Here is a 17,528-nt window from a genome sequence, read left to right as displayed (position 1 = left end):
AAGTGCTGTAGTTTGCATTTGATACAGTGTAGCCATAAACATTGATAGGGCAATTTAAATAAGAAAGGTATATTTATATTTTATAAAATCTTTAGTAAGCAGTTTTTAGTAGAGACGCTTGTAGAAGAATGAAAAATGAGCTGTTTTCTGATTTTTAAGAGTCCTTTCTTGATTATATTTCTTCTCTGTGGCTGGATGAGAGTAGTCAGAAAATTGGAGAACCTTAGGGATTGCGAGTACTGCTATACATATGTCTACAGACAGTTATATTTTATAAATGTTATGGTTTTCCTTTTATCGAAAAAGGAAAAACCTTGGGAAATGCATGATCCTGACTTAAATCTATTTACACTTAGTGATCTTATTAACAGAGAAAGTTGGGAGATCAATTTTTTTTTTAACTTTTATCATAGCAACATATATATACAACACAAAATTTCTCATTTTATCTACTTTCATGTGTACAATTCAGTGCTATTAATTACATTCACAATATTTTGCTATCTTCACCATCTTAAACTTTTCGAAACAGGTCAGTTATTTTGACCAATGAATAAAATAATTTTAAATTGAAAATGATAATTTTTTTTTTCTGTTCGATTTTTATTTTGACCTTCATTTCTAAGATTACTCAAATAATACTTAAGGGCCGTGCTGTAGGTTTCCCATTGGAAATTCCTGAGGCACATTAATTATTCACAGAATGTTAGCCCTATAGAGACACCTATGCTATAATTGTTGTTCCTGGTTCTCTTTGGGGATTACTTTTTTAAAGGAAAAGGAAAAAAGACAAGAAAACGTTTAGTCATGAAAATAGAATAACTTAGGCAATGGGATATGTTGAATTGCGCCACTTGGAGGGGGTCGGAGCACTTACACTTAGATGTGTCTGGTAGGTCGCCGACCAGCAGTCGGCCATGTTTGGAGAGTGCTGCTTCCACGCAGGAGATGTGAAATTAACCATGGGCACTGGAACTTTTCTGGATATCAATACTGGGAACAAACCTCAGCAGACTCTTGGAGGTAAATAATTAGAATGTGTCCTGTTTATTAATAACCTGTCACTTCTTCTGTTGATATTTAACTTCTGTGAATTTACAGCTGTTTTCCTATTTTATATTAATGATACTTTCTAGCATATTTTTTCATTCTTAGTCCTGGGGACAGCTAATTCCCATATCCTTTTTCTTTTTTAAGTTAAGAGCATACTTACGGGAAAGTATTTTGAGATAATCAAATTATTTCATTTTGGAAGTCTCTATGATGATTTCTGTGTTTATCACATGGCTTACACTGATTTTTTTTTTAAAGGCTTTTATCCATTAATTGGGTGGAAGATTGGGCAAGAAGTTGTTTGCATAGCTGAAGGCAATGCAGGAGACACTGGTTCTGCCATAAAATGGGCTCAACAATTAGGTAAGTTGTCTTTTAAACCAATTTCACAGGCCAAACTTAAAGAACTGAAGAATGCCCATGGGATTGCAGATCAGAGGGGAATGATTGGATTGTTCAAATAAAACACAAAAGTAAAATGACACATACTTGAAGAAAATATAGAGTGCTGGTTTTATGATACTGAGATGGTAAAAGGCAAGGTATTAAGGCCACACACCATAAAGAAAAACAACAATAAATTGGAGTATATAAAACAGAATGTGTAGGAAAAGATACACCATAAATACCTTTAAAAGACAATCTGATAAAAATAATTTTTGGCATTTAAAGAAAAATGTGTAAAAAAGATCAAAACATAGGCAAAAATTAGTAAAAAGACCAAAAAAAAAAAATCAAATGAGTACTCTGAGACACTGCTGACTCAATAATTAAAGAAATATACATGGTTAAAAAATTGCATTATGTGTCATATTGTCAAGGATTGAAAAATTTGATGATGCTCAGCATTGGTGGGAATGTAGAGAAATGTATTCTTACATTCCAGTGGGATGAGTGCTAATTAGTATGGCCGTTCTAGAGGACAGCCAGGCTATATGCATCATTTTAAAGATGCTGATCCATTGCCCCTCAGTTTTATTCTTTGTTTCCTAAGAAAGTAATCATATAGGTGTGCAAAGATGTGTACATACACAAATTTTTTTTTAAGATTTATTTCTCCTCCCTCCCCACCCCCACCATTTTGTTTGTGCTCGCTCTCTGCTTTCTCTGTGTCTGTTCATTGTGTGCTCTCTGTGTCTGCTCGTCTTTTTAGGAGGCACTGGGAACCAAACCCAGACCTCCCATGTTGAAGGGAGGTGCCTAAGTGCTGGAGCCTCCTTTGCTCCCTGCTTATTGCATCTCTCATTGTGTTTCCTCATTGTGTCTCCTCATTGCGTCAATTTGCCATACCATCCAATCACATCAGCTGGCTGTCTTGCTCGTCTTCTTTAGGAGGCACTGGGAACCAAACCCGGGACCTCCTATGTGGTAGGTGGGCACCTCACTGCTCGATCCATATCTATATCCCATACATGGATATTTAATACAGCAATTAGAAACAAGTTACTGTCCATTAATAATACACAGAGAAATAAATGTCAGTATATCCATACAGTGAAACATTGTGCATTCATTTAAAAATAATGTAGTTGCATATCTTATTGACATGGAACATTGATCATGATACGTTAAGGAGGGAATGAAATAGTTGCAGAACAGCCTGTATAAGTACTTTTTCCCCATTTTTTGGAAGTGCTTTATTGAGATATAATTCACATACTATAATACTACATGATTCTTCCGTTTAAAGTGTGCAGTTCAGTGTTGTTTATTATGTTCACAGGATTGTGCAACCATCACAACTATTTATTTTTAGAATATTTTTGTTCCCTCCTAAAAGAAACCCCTACCCATTGAGCCATCACTTCCTAATTCCACCTCCTCCCAGCCCCTGGCAACCACAAATCTGCTTTATGTGTTTATGGATTTGCCTGTTCTAAAAAGTCGTATAAATGGAATCAGATAATATGTGGCCTTTTATGACTGGCTTCTTTCACTTAAAATTTTTAAGATTCACCAGTGTTGTAGCATCTATTGGTACTTCATTTTATTTTTTATTTACTGAGTGATATTCCATTATATAGATATACCACAGTTTATCCATTCATCTGTTGGTGGACATTTGGGTTGTTCCTTTTGGCTCATATGAATAATGAAAAGTCTGTCTACTATATAACTGTATTTAATATATAAAATGTGAAATGTTACATACCAAACATGGTATATAAACATGGTTTTATCTTAAATGACTAAATTATGGGGCAGACCTTGACTTTACTTGATTGATTTGAACTAGGTGCTTTGTTTAAAGGCAAAGATAGTTCTATTGACAAACAGAAAACACAAAACTCTAGGAGGAATATTCCAATCAGATTCTTCCTTTCTCCCTTTCTTTCTCCTCTCTTTCTCTCTGTCTCACTCAATCTCTTTGAGACTGTCCCTTCATTATAATCATAAAATTACTTATTAACACAAAATGTTTATGCAGAGTTCACAGTCCCCAAGACCGCTCTCAGGTTTGGTAACTTACTAGAAGGACGCCCAGCCCTCACTGAAAACGTTATACTCAGAGTTACAGTTTATTATAGTGAAAGGGTACAAATTAAAATCAACCAAGGAAAGAGATGCATGGGGCAGAGTCCAGGAGTGTTTCAAGCATGAAGCTTCCAGTTGTTTTCTCCCAGTGGAGTCTTGGACAGCACTACCTCTTGCCTATAAGTATGTGTTAAAGTACACATGGAGTGTTTGTCAACCAGAGAAACTCGCCCAAGTCTTAATGTCCAGTGTACATGGTTGGCTGCTTGTGTAGCTGACCTTGGTCTCCATTTAAGTGATTTATGGTAGGAGTTTTGGAAATGTGATCCAAAGTCTCCCTTCCCACCTTAACCCCCCATAAATCATATTATTAGTTTAGGATGTCTGACATGGCCCAAGACCCCCAGGTAAACAGAAAACCTATCATCAGGCAGGACTTTCCAAGGTTTAGGGATTACCTCCCAGATGCTGAGTGCAAAGGCCAGACCTCTTTTTGGGTAAAGTTAATCCTTTACTGCACAGTTTATTTCAGAAATCTTAATCATTGAAATGTCCCTTCTTCCTTAAAGTTATTTCTTTTAAAATTCTAAGCATTTATCTTCAGACAACTCTAGAAGATCAGAAATAGAAAATATAGGTCATATATTTCTTCTCTTTTTGTTACTCCTTTTATTAAATTTACTTCTTCCCAGAAGATGCCAAGAAAAGGCAGAGTAGTTAATTTTTCATTCGTAAGTTAAAAATTATTCCCAAATTCTATATGATATATGATAGCATGTGCATATTATCAGTGGAAATAATTTCCATTGGTTACCTGGGTTGAGGTTGATTCATTGTGATTCAAAGGATGTAAACTCTCTTCTGGGGAACTGGTGCTAAATGGCCCTGACCTAGGAAAGTGATAACGATATCCAGTAAAGACACAAGCCCCTCCTGAAGGCTAGTCCCATCTCTGGCAGGAAACTAGGTCTAAATGGAGGGAGAAAGAGTTGAGTTGAATTATCTATCTTACTAGTTCAATTATTGGCATAGCTAAATATTATTAGTATGTATCCTTATCTGAAATTCACACAGTAAGTCACATTTGCATATATCCCTTTCTTTTCTAAGATTTTACTCAAATGGGTATATTGAAAAAAATTAAATTATTTAAATATTAACTAAATTATAATTTCAGGAGGAAGAGTCTGTAAGAGCCTGTGTAGCTTTGTCATTTCTTTCAAGATACTTAAACCCTACCAGCTCTGAGCCTTTATGTCTTTGTGTGACATGCTGGGCTTATTCCATCCTGAGTGGTGGCTTCTTTTTGCGCCTTTACTGGGTTGAACAACTTATGTCTAGGCCTAGAAACTCTTTTTGTTTTTAGGTTTTATTATTATTATTTTTTTAATCTCCCCCCTTATGGCTTGCTTGCTGTCTGCTCTATGTCCATTCACTGCACGTTCTTCTGTGTCTGCTTGTCTCCCTTTGTTGCGTCATCTTGCTGCACCAGCTCCCTGCAGGTGCAGGCTGTCAGCTCTCAGTGGGCATGGGCGAGCCTGCCTTCACAAGGAGGCCCTGGGACTCGAACCCAGGCCTCCAAATGGTAGACAGGAGCCCAATGGGTTGAGCCACAGCTGCTTCCCTATAAAAACTCTTTTAAACCAGTGTCACCTTGATTTTCAGGTGTGTTTTCTTAATCTTTTTTTGACAAGGCCAGTTCTTTCTCACCTTTTTTCCCCTTACACCTATGTTAACTACCACCTGATCTGTGTCTCTCTTTTCTTTTTAACTAGGTCCATTTCTGCTTCCCTTTACTCTTCCTTCTATTTTGAGATCTCAGTCTCACACATATTTTGATGTCTTCCAGCTTTTATTCCTTTAACAAAGACTTAAATGCCTGGGAGTATCCTAGGTGCTAGTGGGACACCAGTGAATTAGACTGATGCTGTCCCTGCCCTCATGGAGGCTGCAGCCTAGCAGGAAAGACATGTATTAAATTAACAATGTAAAAAATTGTATTAAGTACCAGGGAGGAGAAGTAGTAGCAAGATGAGTGATCTCCTTCTAAGAAGAGGACTTTGTCTAGTCTGGAAAATCAGAAGGCTTCTTTAAAGAAGTCTGAGCTCTGGAGGAAGAGGAAGAGTTGCTGGGTGTGTGGGGAAGGCAGTTGCTCAGGGTGCTCCAAACTGAGAGGACCCGTTCAGAGCTGCAGGCAGTGAGCAGTGTTCCCTGTTCACAGAATGCTGTGGTCTTTCTCTGCACTGAGGCACTTCCCATCTGCTGTCATCCAGTAACAAGAGTCAGGGGACCTCTTTACCTTAGCAGCGTCACTTTTAATTGCTGCATGTCACATCTCCCTGCTCCAGACAATCCTCACAAGACTTCCAGTACGTATTTAAAATTAGCCAGGACTCTTGTTTACTAGCGATAAAGGAAACTGGTTCCTTTTCTCAGGAGAGAAATACAGAGTCCCTCATTAGAGGGATGAAATAAGCTTTCTCCCATATATGGAATAATTTTAGTTGGTAGTTAATAGTTAAATGTTACTGAAAGAGAATAGAGTTCAGAGCAGGCAGGCTGAATGAGTTTGTGATCCTGCCTCCCTCTGCTTCCTGCTGGGATGCCATACGGTAAGGTAGGGATGGATGGCTTAGTGCCGGAGCTAGAGCAGAGCCCAAGCATTTGACAAAGGTCTGAGTTCTCAAGTAGACTGTGTAGACTCAAGATCCATGGAGAGAAACTTCTGAGTATTACTGATAAAATAACAGAGGCTGGTGAGAACCCTGAAGATAATCTCTAGGAGTCCAGCAGGCTGACCCAAAGAAAATCCCCTCCATATGTGGAGAAGAAAGAGTTGGCCTGGCCCAGGCCTTTGGAGAGCCTACCAACCATGGATATCGGAGATATTGCGGATTTGTCTCCAGACCACTACAATACAGCAGAAATTGCAATAAAGCGAGTCACATCAATTTTCTTCTGAAGCTTCCTCTTTCTTGGCCTTTATAGAACTGAGGAGAATTTGAACCTTGCTCTGAATTAGGCTTTGGCTTAAGGGAGTGTTGTGGCTGATTTAATCTTCTATCCAGACCATTAAAACTTTCTCACATCAGCAGTAAGAACTTTTTCGCTTTCTTATCATTGATGTGTTTGCTGGTGTAGCACTCTTAACTTCCTTCGAGAACTTTTCCTTTGCATTAATAGTTTGGCTAACTTCGGTGCAAGAGGCCAGCTTTCAGCCTATCTCGACTTCTGACATGCCTTCCTTGTTAACCTAAATCATTTCTAGCTTTTTTTTTTTTAGGAAGTACCAGAGATTGAACCCAGGACCTCATACATGAGGTACAGATGCTCAACCACTGAGCTACATCTCCTCTCATTTCTAGCTTTTATTAAAAGCGTGAGACATGCAGCTCTTTCACTAGAACACTTAGAGGCTATTGTAGAGTTATTATTGGCCTAATTTCAATATTGTTGTGTCTCAGGTAATATGGAGGCCCGAAGAGAGGGAGAGAGACAGGGGAATGGCCAGTCGGTGTAGCAGCACATACACATTTATTGACTAAGTTTGCTGTCTTATATGGTCATGACCCGTGGTACCCCAAAACAATTAACAGTAGTAACACCAGAGATCACTGATCATAGATCACTGTAACAGATAAGATAATAATGAAAAAGTTTGAAATACCTTTAGAATTACCAAAATGTGTCACAGAAACCAAAGTGAACACACGTTGTTGGGAAAACGGCCAATAGAGTGGCTTGACACAGGATTTCCACAAAAGCAATATCTGCAGCGAAGCCAAGACCAATAAAATGAATATACCTGTACTATTTGGACTGTACTGTTGTTCCCTTTTTAAGCTGAGGGGAGAAGCCTGATCTTTCACATTCACCTGGAAATACCTGAGAGCCAGGGGGATTACTCCCTTGCCTCTCACTGTCTGCTAACCTCAACAGCCTGGCCTGAGTAAGAGCACAAAGTTATTTAAGACAGTTGGGAAGCAGACTTGGCCCAGTGGTTAGGGCATCCTCCTACCACATGGGAGGTCCGCGGTTCAAACCCTGGGCCTCCTTGGCCCGTGTGGAGCTGGCCCACGCGCAGTGCTGATGCACGCAAGGAGTGCCCTGCCACGCAGGGGTGTCCCCACGTAGGGGAGCCCCACACGCAAGGAGTGTGCCCCGAAAGGAGAGCCACCCAGTGTGAAAGAAAGCGCGACCTGCCTAAGAATGGTGCTGCCCACACGGAGAACTGACACAACAAGATGACGCAACAAAAAGAAACACAGACTCCTGTGCTGCTGACAACAACAGAAGCAGACAAAGAAGATGCAGCAAATAGACACAGAGAACAGACAGCCGGGGCGGGGGGGCAGGGGTGGAGGGGAAGAGGAGATAAATAAATAAATAAATCTTTAAAAAAAACCAACAAAACAAGTTATTTAAGACTGTATAGTACCTTAAAGGAAGGTGACCAAGCTGAATAAACCCAACAGAGGCAGATATGTAGAAAAAATATATATATGTTTATAAGTATTAGAAAAGATATTAAAAGAAATGTTTGGGAAACAACAGTTTCAAAGAACAAAAACTATTATATATAAAATGTAAAAAAAAAATTAATAAAAGGTAGAAAGGACAGTGCTAAAAACCCAAATAGGGATCAAGAATTTAAAAATACTGAATAGAAAATAAAACTGAAAGGTAAAAGATATGGAGGAAAGATTAGAGAAAAAAAAATGTGAATACTCTCTTCTGGAATATTTCTTTTCCAGGAGGAGGAAAAGTAATAAATGAAAATGAAATAATTGAAAATAAACTTTCCTGAACTGAAGAAAGATCTAAGTTTTCAAATTTAAATGGCTTGCAAATGTTAAGTAGGGTTAAAAAAAATTTTTTTTAATTTAAAAGGCATAAACTTAGTCACATCCACATGAATTGTCTACATCCCAAGGAGAAAGGAGAGCTCCAGGACAAGAAGAACAGTTTATTTGTAAAGGAAAAAGAGTCAGATTGACCTGGAAGTTAATTGTAACATTTGGAAAGTGAACCAACATCGCCATACTACAGAGAAAAAACGAAAATGACTTAATATTTTTGTGCCTGGCTAAGATAGCCTTTATGTTGAGGGATATTTCTTGGACATTAAGCATTTACTTTTGAGGAAATTTTTGGAGGAGCTACTCCAGCCAAAAGGAAATAGAACAGAGATCTCAAGTTGAAGAAAGCAAACCGTATAAGAAAGCATTTTTCAAATAAACAAAATTTTTTTCAAGATTTTTTAAAAATTTATTTCTCTTCCCTTTCCCCCTACCCCGACCCCATTGTCTGCTCTGTGTCCATTTGCTGTGTGCTCTTCTGTGTCTGCTTGCATTCTTGTCAGGTGGCACCATGAATCTGTGTCTCTTTTTATTGTGTCATCTTGCTGCATCAGCTCTCTGCATGTGCGGCGCCACTCCTGGGTGGTTTGTACTTTTTTCGCATGGGGCAGCTCTCCTTGTAGGGCACACTTCTTGCACCTGGGGCACCCATATGCCTGGGACACACCTGCGTGGCACAGCACCCCTTGCGTGCAGCACTCCATGTGGGCCAGCTCACCATACAGGCCAGGGGTTCGGTACCTGGGCCTCCTATATGGTAGGCAGATGCTCTATCAGTTGAGCCACATCAGCTTCCCAAGATTTTTTTTAAATAATTTTTTTTCTAGTAGCAGATCAGACTTCTCTTTCTTCTATTTGAACTGCCCATATGCCAAACTGAGTTAAGTTTTCTAACTGTAATCTCAACACTTTATTTCTATACATTAAGAACATAGTTTTTGAAATCCCTTTAAAAGATTGAAATTACTCTATAACTAAAAAGAGCATCTAAGTAAGCCAGGCATAAAGATTTTATGTGTGTGTGTGTTTGTTCTACAAAAGAAAGTAGTGGTCTGTTAAATCTTTCAAAATGGTATTCTTTGTTCTCCATCAGTGTTTTTCATTCCATGATACTTAACTTTTGGGGTAAACTGCTGGTCAGGAAAGATAATAAAGCATTTATTTTTTCTGTTCTTCAGCCTGTTTAGTAATGCTTTCTTTTCAAGTCCATGGAGATCCCTTTCAATACACACACACATACACAGAAGCACTCGTACACACAACCAAGTCCTGTTCTCAGGGTCAAGCTAGGAAAGCAAGAGGGTGGAACATCTCAGCCTGGTATGTACTGCAGTTAGAATTGAATAGTAAAAACAGTATTTAAATGGTATTTGACCACGTGGAAATTTGAAATGTTTTTTTCTTAAGTAACAGTAGGGCCAAGGAAAACATCTGAGACACAACTTAATAGTGTCAGAAATTTAGGAAATAAAGAAAATGCCTCTGATTTCATAAACACAGTACTCGGAGGAAAATGATGAATGCTTATTAGAAAAAAAAAGAAGAGAAGCATAATAAACTTCCAATTAAAAAAAGATAAGAATATACAAATCATAAATTTGAGAGATGATAAGTGAAATTTGTAAATTGAACCTTTTTATTTTATTTATTTTTAAAGATTTATTTATTTTATTTATTTCTCTCCCCTTCCCCCCTCCCGCCCCATTTGTCTGTTTTCTGTGTCTATCTGTTGCGTGTTCTTCTTTGACCGCTTCTGTTGTTGTCAGCAGCACGGGAATCTGTTTCTTTTTGTTGCGTCATCTTGTTGTGTCAGCTCTCTGTGTGTGCAGCACCATTCCTGGGCAGGCTGCACTTTCTTTCGCGCTGGGTGGCTCTCCTTCTGGGGTGCACTCCTTGCGCGTGGGGCTCCCCTACACGGGGGACACCCCTGCGTGGCAGGGCACTCCTTGTGTGCATCAGCAGTGCGCATGGCCAGCTCCACATGGGCCAAGGAGGCTGGGGGTTTGAACCGCGGACCTCCCATGTGGTAGGCAGACGCCCTAACCACTGGGCCAAGTCCGCTTCCCATTTGAACCTTTTTAAAAGTAATAAAAATTAATATTTTTCACTGAATTCATACACATAGGAAAATAAGAACTATTTTAACTTTTCATTTCAAAATAATTTTAAACTTAAAGTTGTAAGAATAGTACAAAAAACTCTTTTACAAATTTGTCAGCTTTAAACATTTTGACATGATTACTTTAGTTATCTATCTGTATCCAAATATCCGATGTTATAAATGAATATCTTATATTCATATAAATTTTGAGCCCTTTGAATATAGATTATTGCATCCATCATGGTTCTAACCCTGTCATATTCTCAAGACTGTTCTCTTATAAATCTATAGTATGGTTATTGATTTCAGAAAATTTAACAGTGGTTTTAATACATTTTTTTTAAGATTTATTTTATTTATTTATTTCCCCTGCCCTCATTTTTTTTTTCCCTTACTGTCAGCTCTCTGTGTCCATTCACTGTGTGCTGTCTATGTCTGCTCATTTTCTCTTTAGGAGGTGCCAGGAACCAAACCTGGGACCTCCTGTGTGGGAAAGAGGTCCTCAATCACTTGAGCCACCCCCATTCCCTACTTTGTTGTCTCTTTCATTATATTTCCTCTTTGTGTCTCCTTGTTGTGTCAGCTTGTCACACCAGCTCGCTATGCTTGCTCATCTTCTCCAGGAGGCACTGGGAACTGAACCTAAGATGCCCCCCCATATGGTAAGCGGGAGCTCAATTGCTTGAGCCACATCCGCTTCCCTTAATACTGTTATTAAATCTATAGTCCATGTTCCAATTTTTGTCAGATGTCTCAATGTTCTTCAAGTTATTGACCAGTCCAGAATCCAGTCCATGATCACTTATTGTGTAGTTTCATTTAATTGGGAGAGTTTCCTCGACTTCTCTTTGTCTTTCATACCATTGATATTTTTGAAGAATACAGGCCAGTTATTTCATAGAATGCCCCTTAATTTGGATTTCTCGTGACTAGATCCAGCTTATGTAGTTTGGGCTGGAATAATATGTAAGTGATGCCATGTCCTTCTTAGGATATGTATCTTGAGATACAAGGTATCTCTTAGCCCTATTGTGATTCTGTTAATTTTGATCACCTGCAAAAGATGTTTGCAATTTTCCCATTGCATAATTACTGTTTTTCTTTTGTAATAAGTAATTTGTGGGTAGATACTTTGAGACTAGCCAGTTATCCTGTTTCTCATCAAACTTCCACCATCCCCTAAATTTAGCTTTCAGTGATAATTCTTGCCCGAATCAGTTTTCACCATTGCAAAATGGTGTTTTCTAACTCCATCATTCCTTCTGTATTTGTTAATTAGCTTTCTATTATATAAGGAAGAGCTTTCCCTTCTTCCCTGTTTATGTATCTACTTATTACCAGTGTGCACTCAAGGTTTTTTATTCAACTGGTTATAATATTTATAATTCTTATTTATTTTCAAATTGTCACAAATTTGGCTGGCAAGAGACTCTTCAAAACTTTGGGCTTCAATGTCCTTTAAATGTCTGTGTCTTTTTTTTTTTAGTACTTTTTTTTGTTTTGGCACAAGATATTCCAGGCTTATCTTGTGTTTTTCCTACCCCACACTGGATTTAGCTGCTTTTCCAACAATACCTGGATTATAATTGCTTCTAGACCCAGTTAGCTGACAGAACTAGAAATATCTGTGTATGTGTATATGTATGCATTAGAAATCATGAGTTAATATTCTACTTCCAATTCCAGTCCAGCTACTAAGGGTTCTTGCTTGCCTTTCTCTCCCTTTTCTCCACAGTGAGATCGCTGACTCCCTAGAACATGAATATAGTTACTCATTTGCTCAATCTTAAAATATGCACAAAAGTTTCGGAATTGCTAGACCCATACTACTGTAACAAACAATGTTTGATCAAGATTGTTTGTAGTTTTTTACTTCTTTAGGTCAAGGATATACAGTCAAAACACTACTCAGATTCCTGAAATGGTGGCTTCCTGGAAGGTGGTGTCACATGGAACTTCCTAACCTCAGCCTCTGAAGCCCCGGGAATGGAGTATTTCAAGTCAGATAAAATTACACACACACACACACACACACACACACACACACACACACATACCCTGTTTCTCTGGAATCTTCGTCTGACCTCAGTCAGTTCAACATAGTTGTTGATAGTCCTCATTTCGCTGCTTTTGGTGCTGCCTGCTGTTGAAGCAGTGGAAGTCAGAGGAGCAGTCCCTGTCTTGGTAGGAGTGGTTCTCATCATGACGGGAATTTGTGCTTGTTCAGGGCATACACATGCAGGAGAAATGGACAGGAGTGACGGGGAAGAGCCTCCTAAATCAGACCTCATCTTGAAGACCTTTGGGCTGTTGGGGTTAAAACTGGGCTTCGGTGTCTGAAAGCTCCCAAGTGACAGACAGTAAATGAGGTAATATCACGTTCCTAGATGTTTCCCTATAAATAGCAACAAACTGATGTCTGTAAAATGGGGAAAAATGTTTCCTTTACATCAAAGAAAGCACTGAAAAAAAGCAGACTGTAATTTGTATTTGCTAGTTGCAAAGGGGGTTAAGTAAATAATATGACTAAAATTTGCATAAGTAATATTCCATAGTTTCAGAAGTTCCGATGCTCACAAAATAGAAGGAAGCTCTTGCTCAGAATCCTAGGAAATTGCCACTGTTCACTTGTAAGCATTTCCTCCTGAATTGTTGAGGAGTCTTTTCTCCATATTATGATTATATATTTGTTTTCTCATCTCCCAAGTTAATAGTGTACTTAGATATTAAATTTAGTAAAAAATGGAAACTTGTATTTCTTTGGAAAAATGTATTCATTGTATCTAATATTGCAATGGAGAAAAAGATTTAATGTAAAAACATACTTTATATTGAACTTTGAAATGGAGAAAAGATTTAATGTGAAAAAACTCTTTATATTGATTAACATCCTTCAGTTAGAAGTACTATATTAAATATAAATCCATTATGTTGTAAAAAAAAATACTACTCAAAAGTTACTTTTATATTAGTTCTTTTTTTCTTTCTCTTAAATGAAGTTATTTTATTAATTTCAAATAGAATTGATTTCAGTTTCATTTGTTTCTGTTAGTGTGTGGTTTTAGGGTTTTTCCCCCGTGTCATACTTTTAAAAAGTATTATTTTATTTTATTTTAATGTTCAGTATATTAACTTGATTCCCAAAATCAAAACCATATAAAGTATACTCAAAGAAGTTGATTCTCTCCTTGTCCCTTCAACCTGACTCTCCGCCCCTTGTTAGGTAACTAATTCATTAGTTTTTGGTTCATCCTTCCTGTTTCTTTTTGCAAAAATATGAAATTATTTTTCTTATTTTCCTTTCTTTCTTGCGCAAAACATAGTATGTTATGTATGCTTTTTTGTACTTTGCTATTTTCACTTAAAATGTATTCTGGTAATTGCTTCTTATTGGTTTGTAGAAATCTTCGTTCTTTTCCACAGCTTCAAAGTACTCATTTATATGTATGTACATAATTTAACTAGTCAAATTCCTATATTTCGGCATTTAAGTAGTTCCCAGTATTTTACAAATACAGATAATGCTGAAATGAATTACCTTGTACATATATATCAGCAAATGGTTGGAAGTGTATCTTAAGAATAAGGGTAAATGCAACATATTTTTGTTCAGTAATGTCAAAGTCCCTTCTATAGGAATTGTATCTTTTGCATTTCTCCTAGCAGTGTAGGAGAATGTCTCCTTTCTCTGCAGCCTCAATAATCATGTGTATTGTCAAGCTTTTGAATTCTTGCCAGCCTCGAGGGATGAAAATTGCATCCCAGTGTTTAAATGGTGTTTCTCTTATGAGTGAAGTTGAACCTCTTTTCCTGTGTTTGAGGAAAAAAATTTTAATAAACTTTAAGGTTTAATTTACATGCAATTAAATTATTTTATTTATTTATTTGTTTGTTTATTAAGATTTATTTTTATTTATTTCTTTTCCCTCCCCCCCCCCGTTGTTTGCTCTCTTGTGTCCATTTGCTGTGTGTTCTTCTGTGTCTGCTTGCATTCTCAGAGGCACCAGGAATCTGTGTCTCTTTTTTGTTGCGTCATCTTGCTGCATCAGCTCTCCATGTGTGTGGTACCACTCCTGGGCGGGCTGCGCTTTTCATGCAGGGCAGCTCCTTGTGGAGGCGCATTCCTTGCATGTGGGGCTCCCCTACATGGGGGACACCCCTGTGTGGTGTGGTATTCCTTGCGTGTGGCAGCGCTGCGCATGGGCCAGCTCACCACACAGGCCAGGAGGCCCTGGGTTTGAACCCTGGACCTCCCATATGGTAGGCAGATGCTCTATCAGTTGAGCCACATCCGCTTCCCTAAACTCACCCATTTTAAATGTTCATTGAGTTTTGATAAATATATACAGCCATGCAACCATAATGAATATATATATAAATGTTTATAATTTTGTGACTTTTTTTTCAGTGTACAGTTCTACTTTTGAGACCTGTACGGATTGATATACTGTATTTATCACCATAATCAGGATGCTAAACATGTCCATCATCACCCAAAATTTTCTTGTATTGCTCCTTTTAATTCAGTCCCACCCTCTCTAAGCCTGAGAACAACTGATATGTTCCCTATCCCTATACTTTTCCCTTTTCCACATGTCATATGAATGAAATCACAGAGTATGTAACAAGTCGAGACTGGTTTTTATTATTCAGCGTAATGCCTTTGAGATTCATCCATATTTTTTAATCTATCTTTTTATTACTGAGTCATTTTTCCATGTAGGTATATCACAGTTTGTTCATTCATCCTTCCACCAAAGAACATTTAGATTGTTTTCTGTTTTTGACAGTTATGAATAAAACCACCATAAACATTCATGTACAGATTTTTGTGTAAACATAAGCTTTCATTTCTCTAGGGTAAATACCTAAGAGTGGGATTGCTAAGTCATATAAACACAATATTATATGTCTTATATAAACACACACACATATGACAAAACCTTCCAAACTGTTTTCCAAAGTAGCTGTACCATTTTGCACTCCCACTGAAATTGTGTGCATTTGGGTGCTCTAGTATTTTTACTGGAGTTTAAAAATTTTTTCTTTTAGTCATTCTAATAAGTGTATAATGGTATTTTATTGTGTTTTTAATTTGCATTTTCCTAGCTAATGGTGTCAATCATCTTTTCATTTGTTTATTTGCCATTTTTCTATCTACTTTGGTGAAGTATCTGTTCAAATCTTTTACATATTTTTTAAAAAATTTTTAAGAATTTATTTCATTTACTTTATTTCTCTTTTTATTTATCCCCTCCTTCCTCCAGATGGTTCTCTTGTCTGTGTTCATTGTCTGCTCACCTTCTCCAGGAGGCACCGGGAACTGAACCCGGGACCTCCCACATGAGAGGGGGGTACCCAACAGCCTGAGCCACATGTGCTCCCTGCATAGTTTTTATTGGGTTGTTTTCTTCCTGTTGAGCTTTGAGAATTCTTTTTTTTGAAATTCTGAATACAGTTACTTTTCAGAATATCTGATTTGCAAGTATTTTTCCCAGAGTAAGTTGTCTTTTCCAGAGCAAAGTTTTTAGTTTTGGTCAAATTTAATTATAAAAAAATATTTTTTGGATTGTGTATTTGGTTTCCTATCTGAGAACTAATTGCTAAACCAAAGGTCATACACACTTTCTCCCATGTTTTCTTTTTTAAAGTTTTATGGTTTGTTTTTACATTTCAATTATGAGTTAACTTTGTTTGAGGTTTAGGTTGAGGTTCATTTTTTTTTTGCATATGCATGTCCTTTGACATTTCCTTTAGAATGTGCCCCTTGGTAACAAATTCTCTTGTCTCTGTCATCTGAGACTATCTTTATATCCCTGACACATATTTACACTGGATGTAAAATTCTGAGTTGACAGACAGTACTTTTCTTTTAGTTCTAGAAAGATTTTGTTCCATTACCTTTAGTTTCTGATAAGAAATCCACAGTCATTTGAATGTTTTTTCCTCCTAGTATGTGATACATCATTTTTCTCTGACTGCTTTCAAGACTCTGTCTTTAATTTTCAGCAATTTTGTTATGATGTATCAGGGCATGAATTTTTTTGTGTTTATTCTGTTTGGGGTTTGCCAAACTTCTTGAATCTGTAGATCTCTGTCTTTTGCCCAATGTGAGAAGCCACTATTTCTTGGTTTTTCTGCAGTACACTCCTTCTTCTCTCCTTCGGGTACTCGAATGACACAAATGTTAGATTTTTTGTGTGTTGTCCTACAGGTCCTTGCAGCTGTGAAAAGAGTTTTCAATGTTTTTTCTCTCTTGTGTTCAGAAAGGATAATTTCTATTGATTTACAAGTTCTTTGACTTCTTCTCTGTTATCTCCATTCTGCTATTGAGCCCATCCAGTGAATTTTTTATTTCAATTATTGTATTTTTTCCGTCCTAATTTTCCATTTGGTTCTTCATACTTTCTTTTTTAGTGTGGAGACTTTTTGTCTTTCCATTTGTTTCAAAGATGTCTTTCTTCTCAGTGTATGGTGGTGATATTAGCTGCTTTATAGTCTTTGATAATTTTGACATCTCTGTCATCTCAGGGTTGGTTTCCCTTGCAAGTTGTTGAGATTTTCCTTGTCCTTCATGTATTCATCAATTTTTTGTTGTATCTAAAATTTGATAATATCTTGTAAGACTGGGTCTTGTTAAAATTTTGTCATTTTTATTTTAGTAGGCAATGATTCGAATATGTTTGGGTAACAGTTTGCAAACCACGGAGCTCTTTGAATCTGTCCCTTGTGTGTGCTACTACTGTCTATCCAGAGATTAGGCGGCAGAGCCTCTGGTATGTCGCTTAGGGTCACAACTGCATATGTACAGCTCTGGGTGAGCCTAGGAGTTCATACAGATCTTGATGGGCATGGGGTCCTGTGCTCTTTCCCTCAGTGATCCCCAGTACTTTGTGGCTCTTCGTGCCTCCCCTTCCTTCTCCTCTGGATAGAAAGTTGAGGCTTTAGTTTTCCCTGCTGTACTGCACACTTTCTGCTACTAGTTCCACCTCCATCCAACTGGCAAGTGGGTTGAGAAAATAAGAGAGAGAGAGAAAGAA

General features: G+C 37.6%; 1 protein-coding gene across 2 annotated transcripts in view; it reads left to right on the top strand.

Moving 5' to 3' along the window:
- GK5 (glycerol kinase 5) overlaps positions 1–17,528 on the top strand; it is a 78,074-nt gene that overhangs the window by 36,686 nt on the left and 23,860 nt on the right. For both annotated transcript variants that reach the window (XM_004459230.4, XM_023588984.3), the window contains 2 exons: positions 897–1,023; positions 1,312–1,416. In XM_004459230.4, the coding sequence (XP_004459287.1) occupies positions 897–1,023; positions 1,312–1,416 (232 nt within the window). The remainder of the gene's footprint in view (positions 1–896; positions 1,024–1,311; positions 1,417–17,528) is intronic.

The sequence above is a fragment of the Dasypus novemcinctus genome, chromosome 4, assembly GCF_030445035.2.
Source record: "Dasypus novemcinctus isolate mDasNov1 chromosome 4, mDasNov1.1.hap2, whole genome shotgun sequence".
Taxonomy (NCBI): domain Eukaryota; kingdom Metazoa; phylum Chordata; class Mammalia; order Cingulata; family Dasypodidae; genus Dasypus; species Dasypus novemcinctus.
Note: the sequence above shows the minus strand (reverse complement) of the source record. Positions and strands in the feature narration are given on the sequence as shown.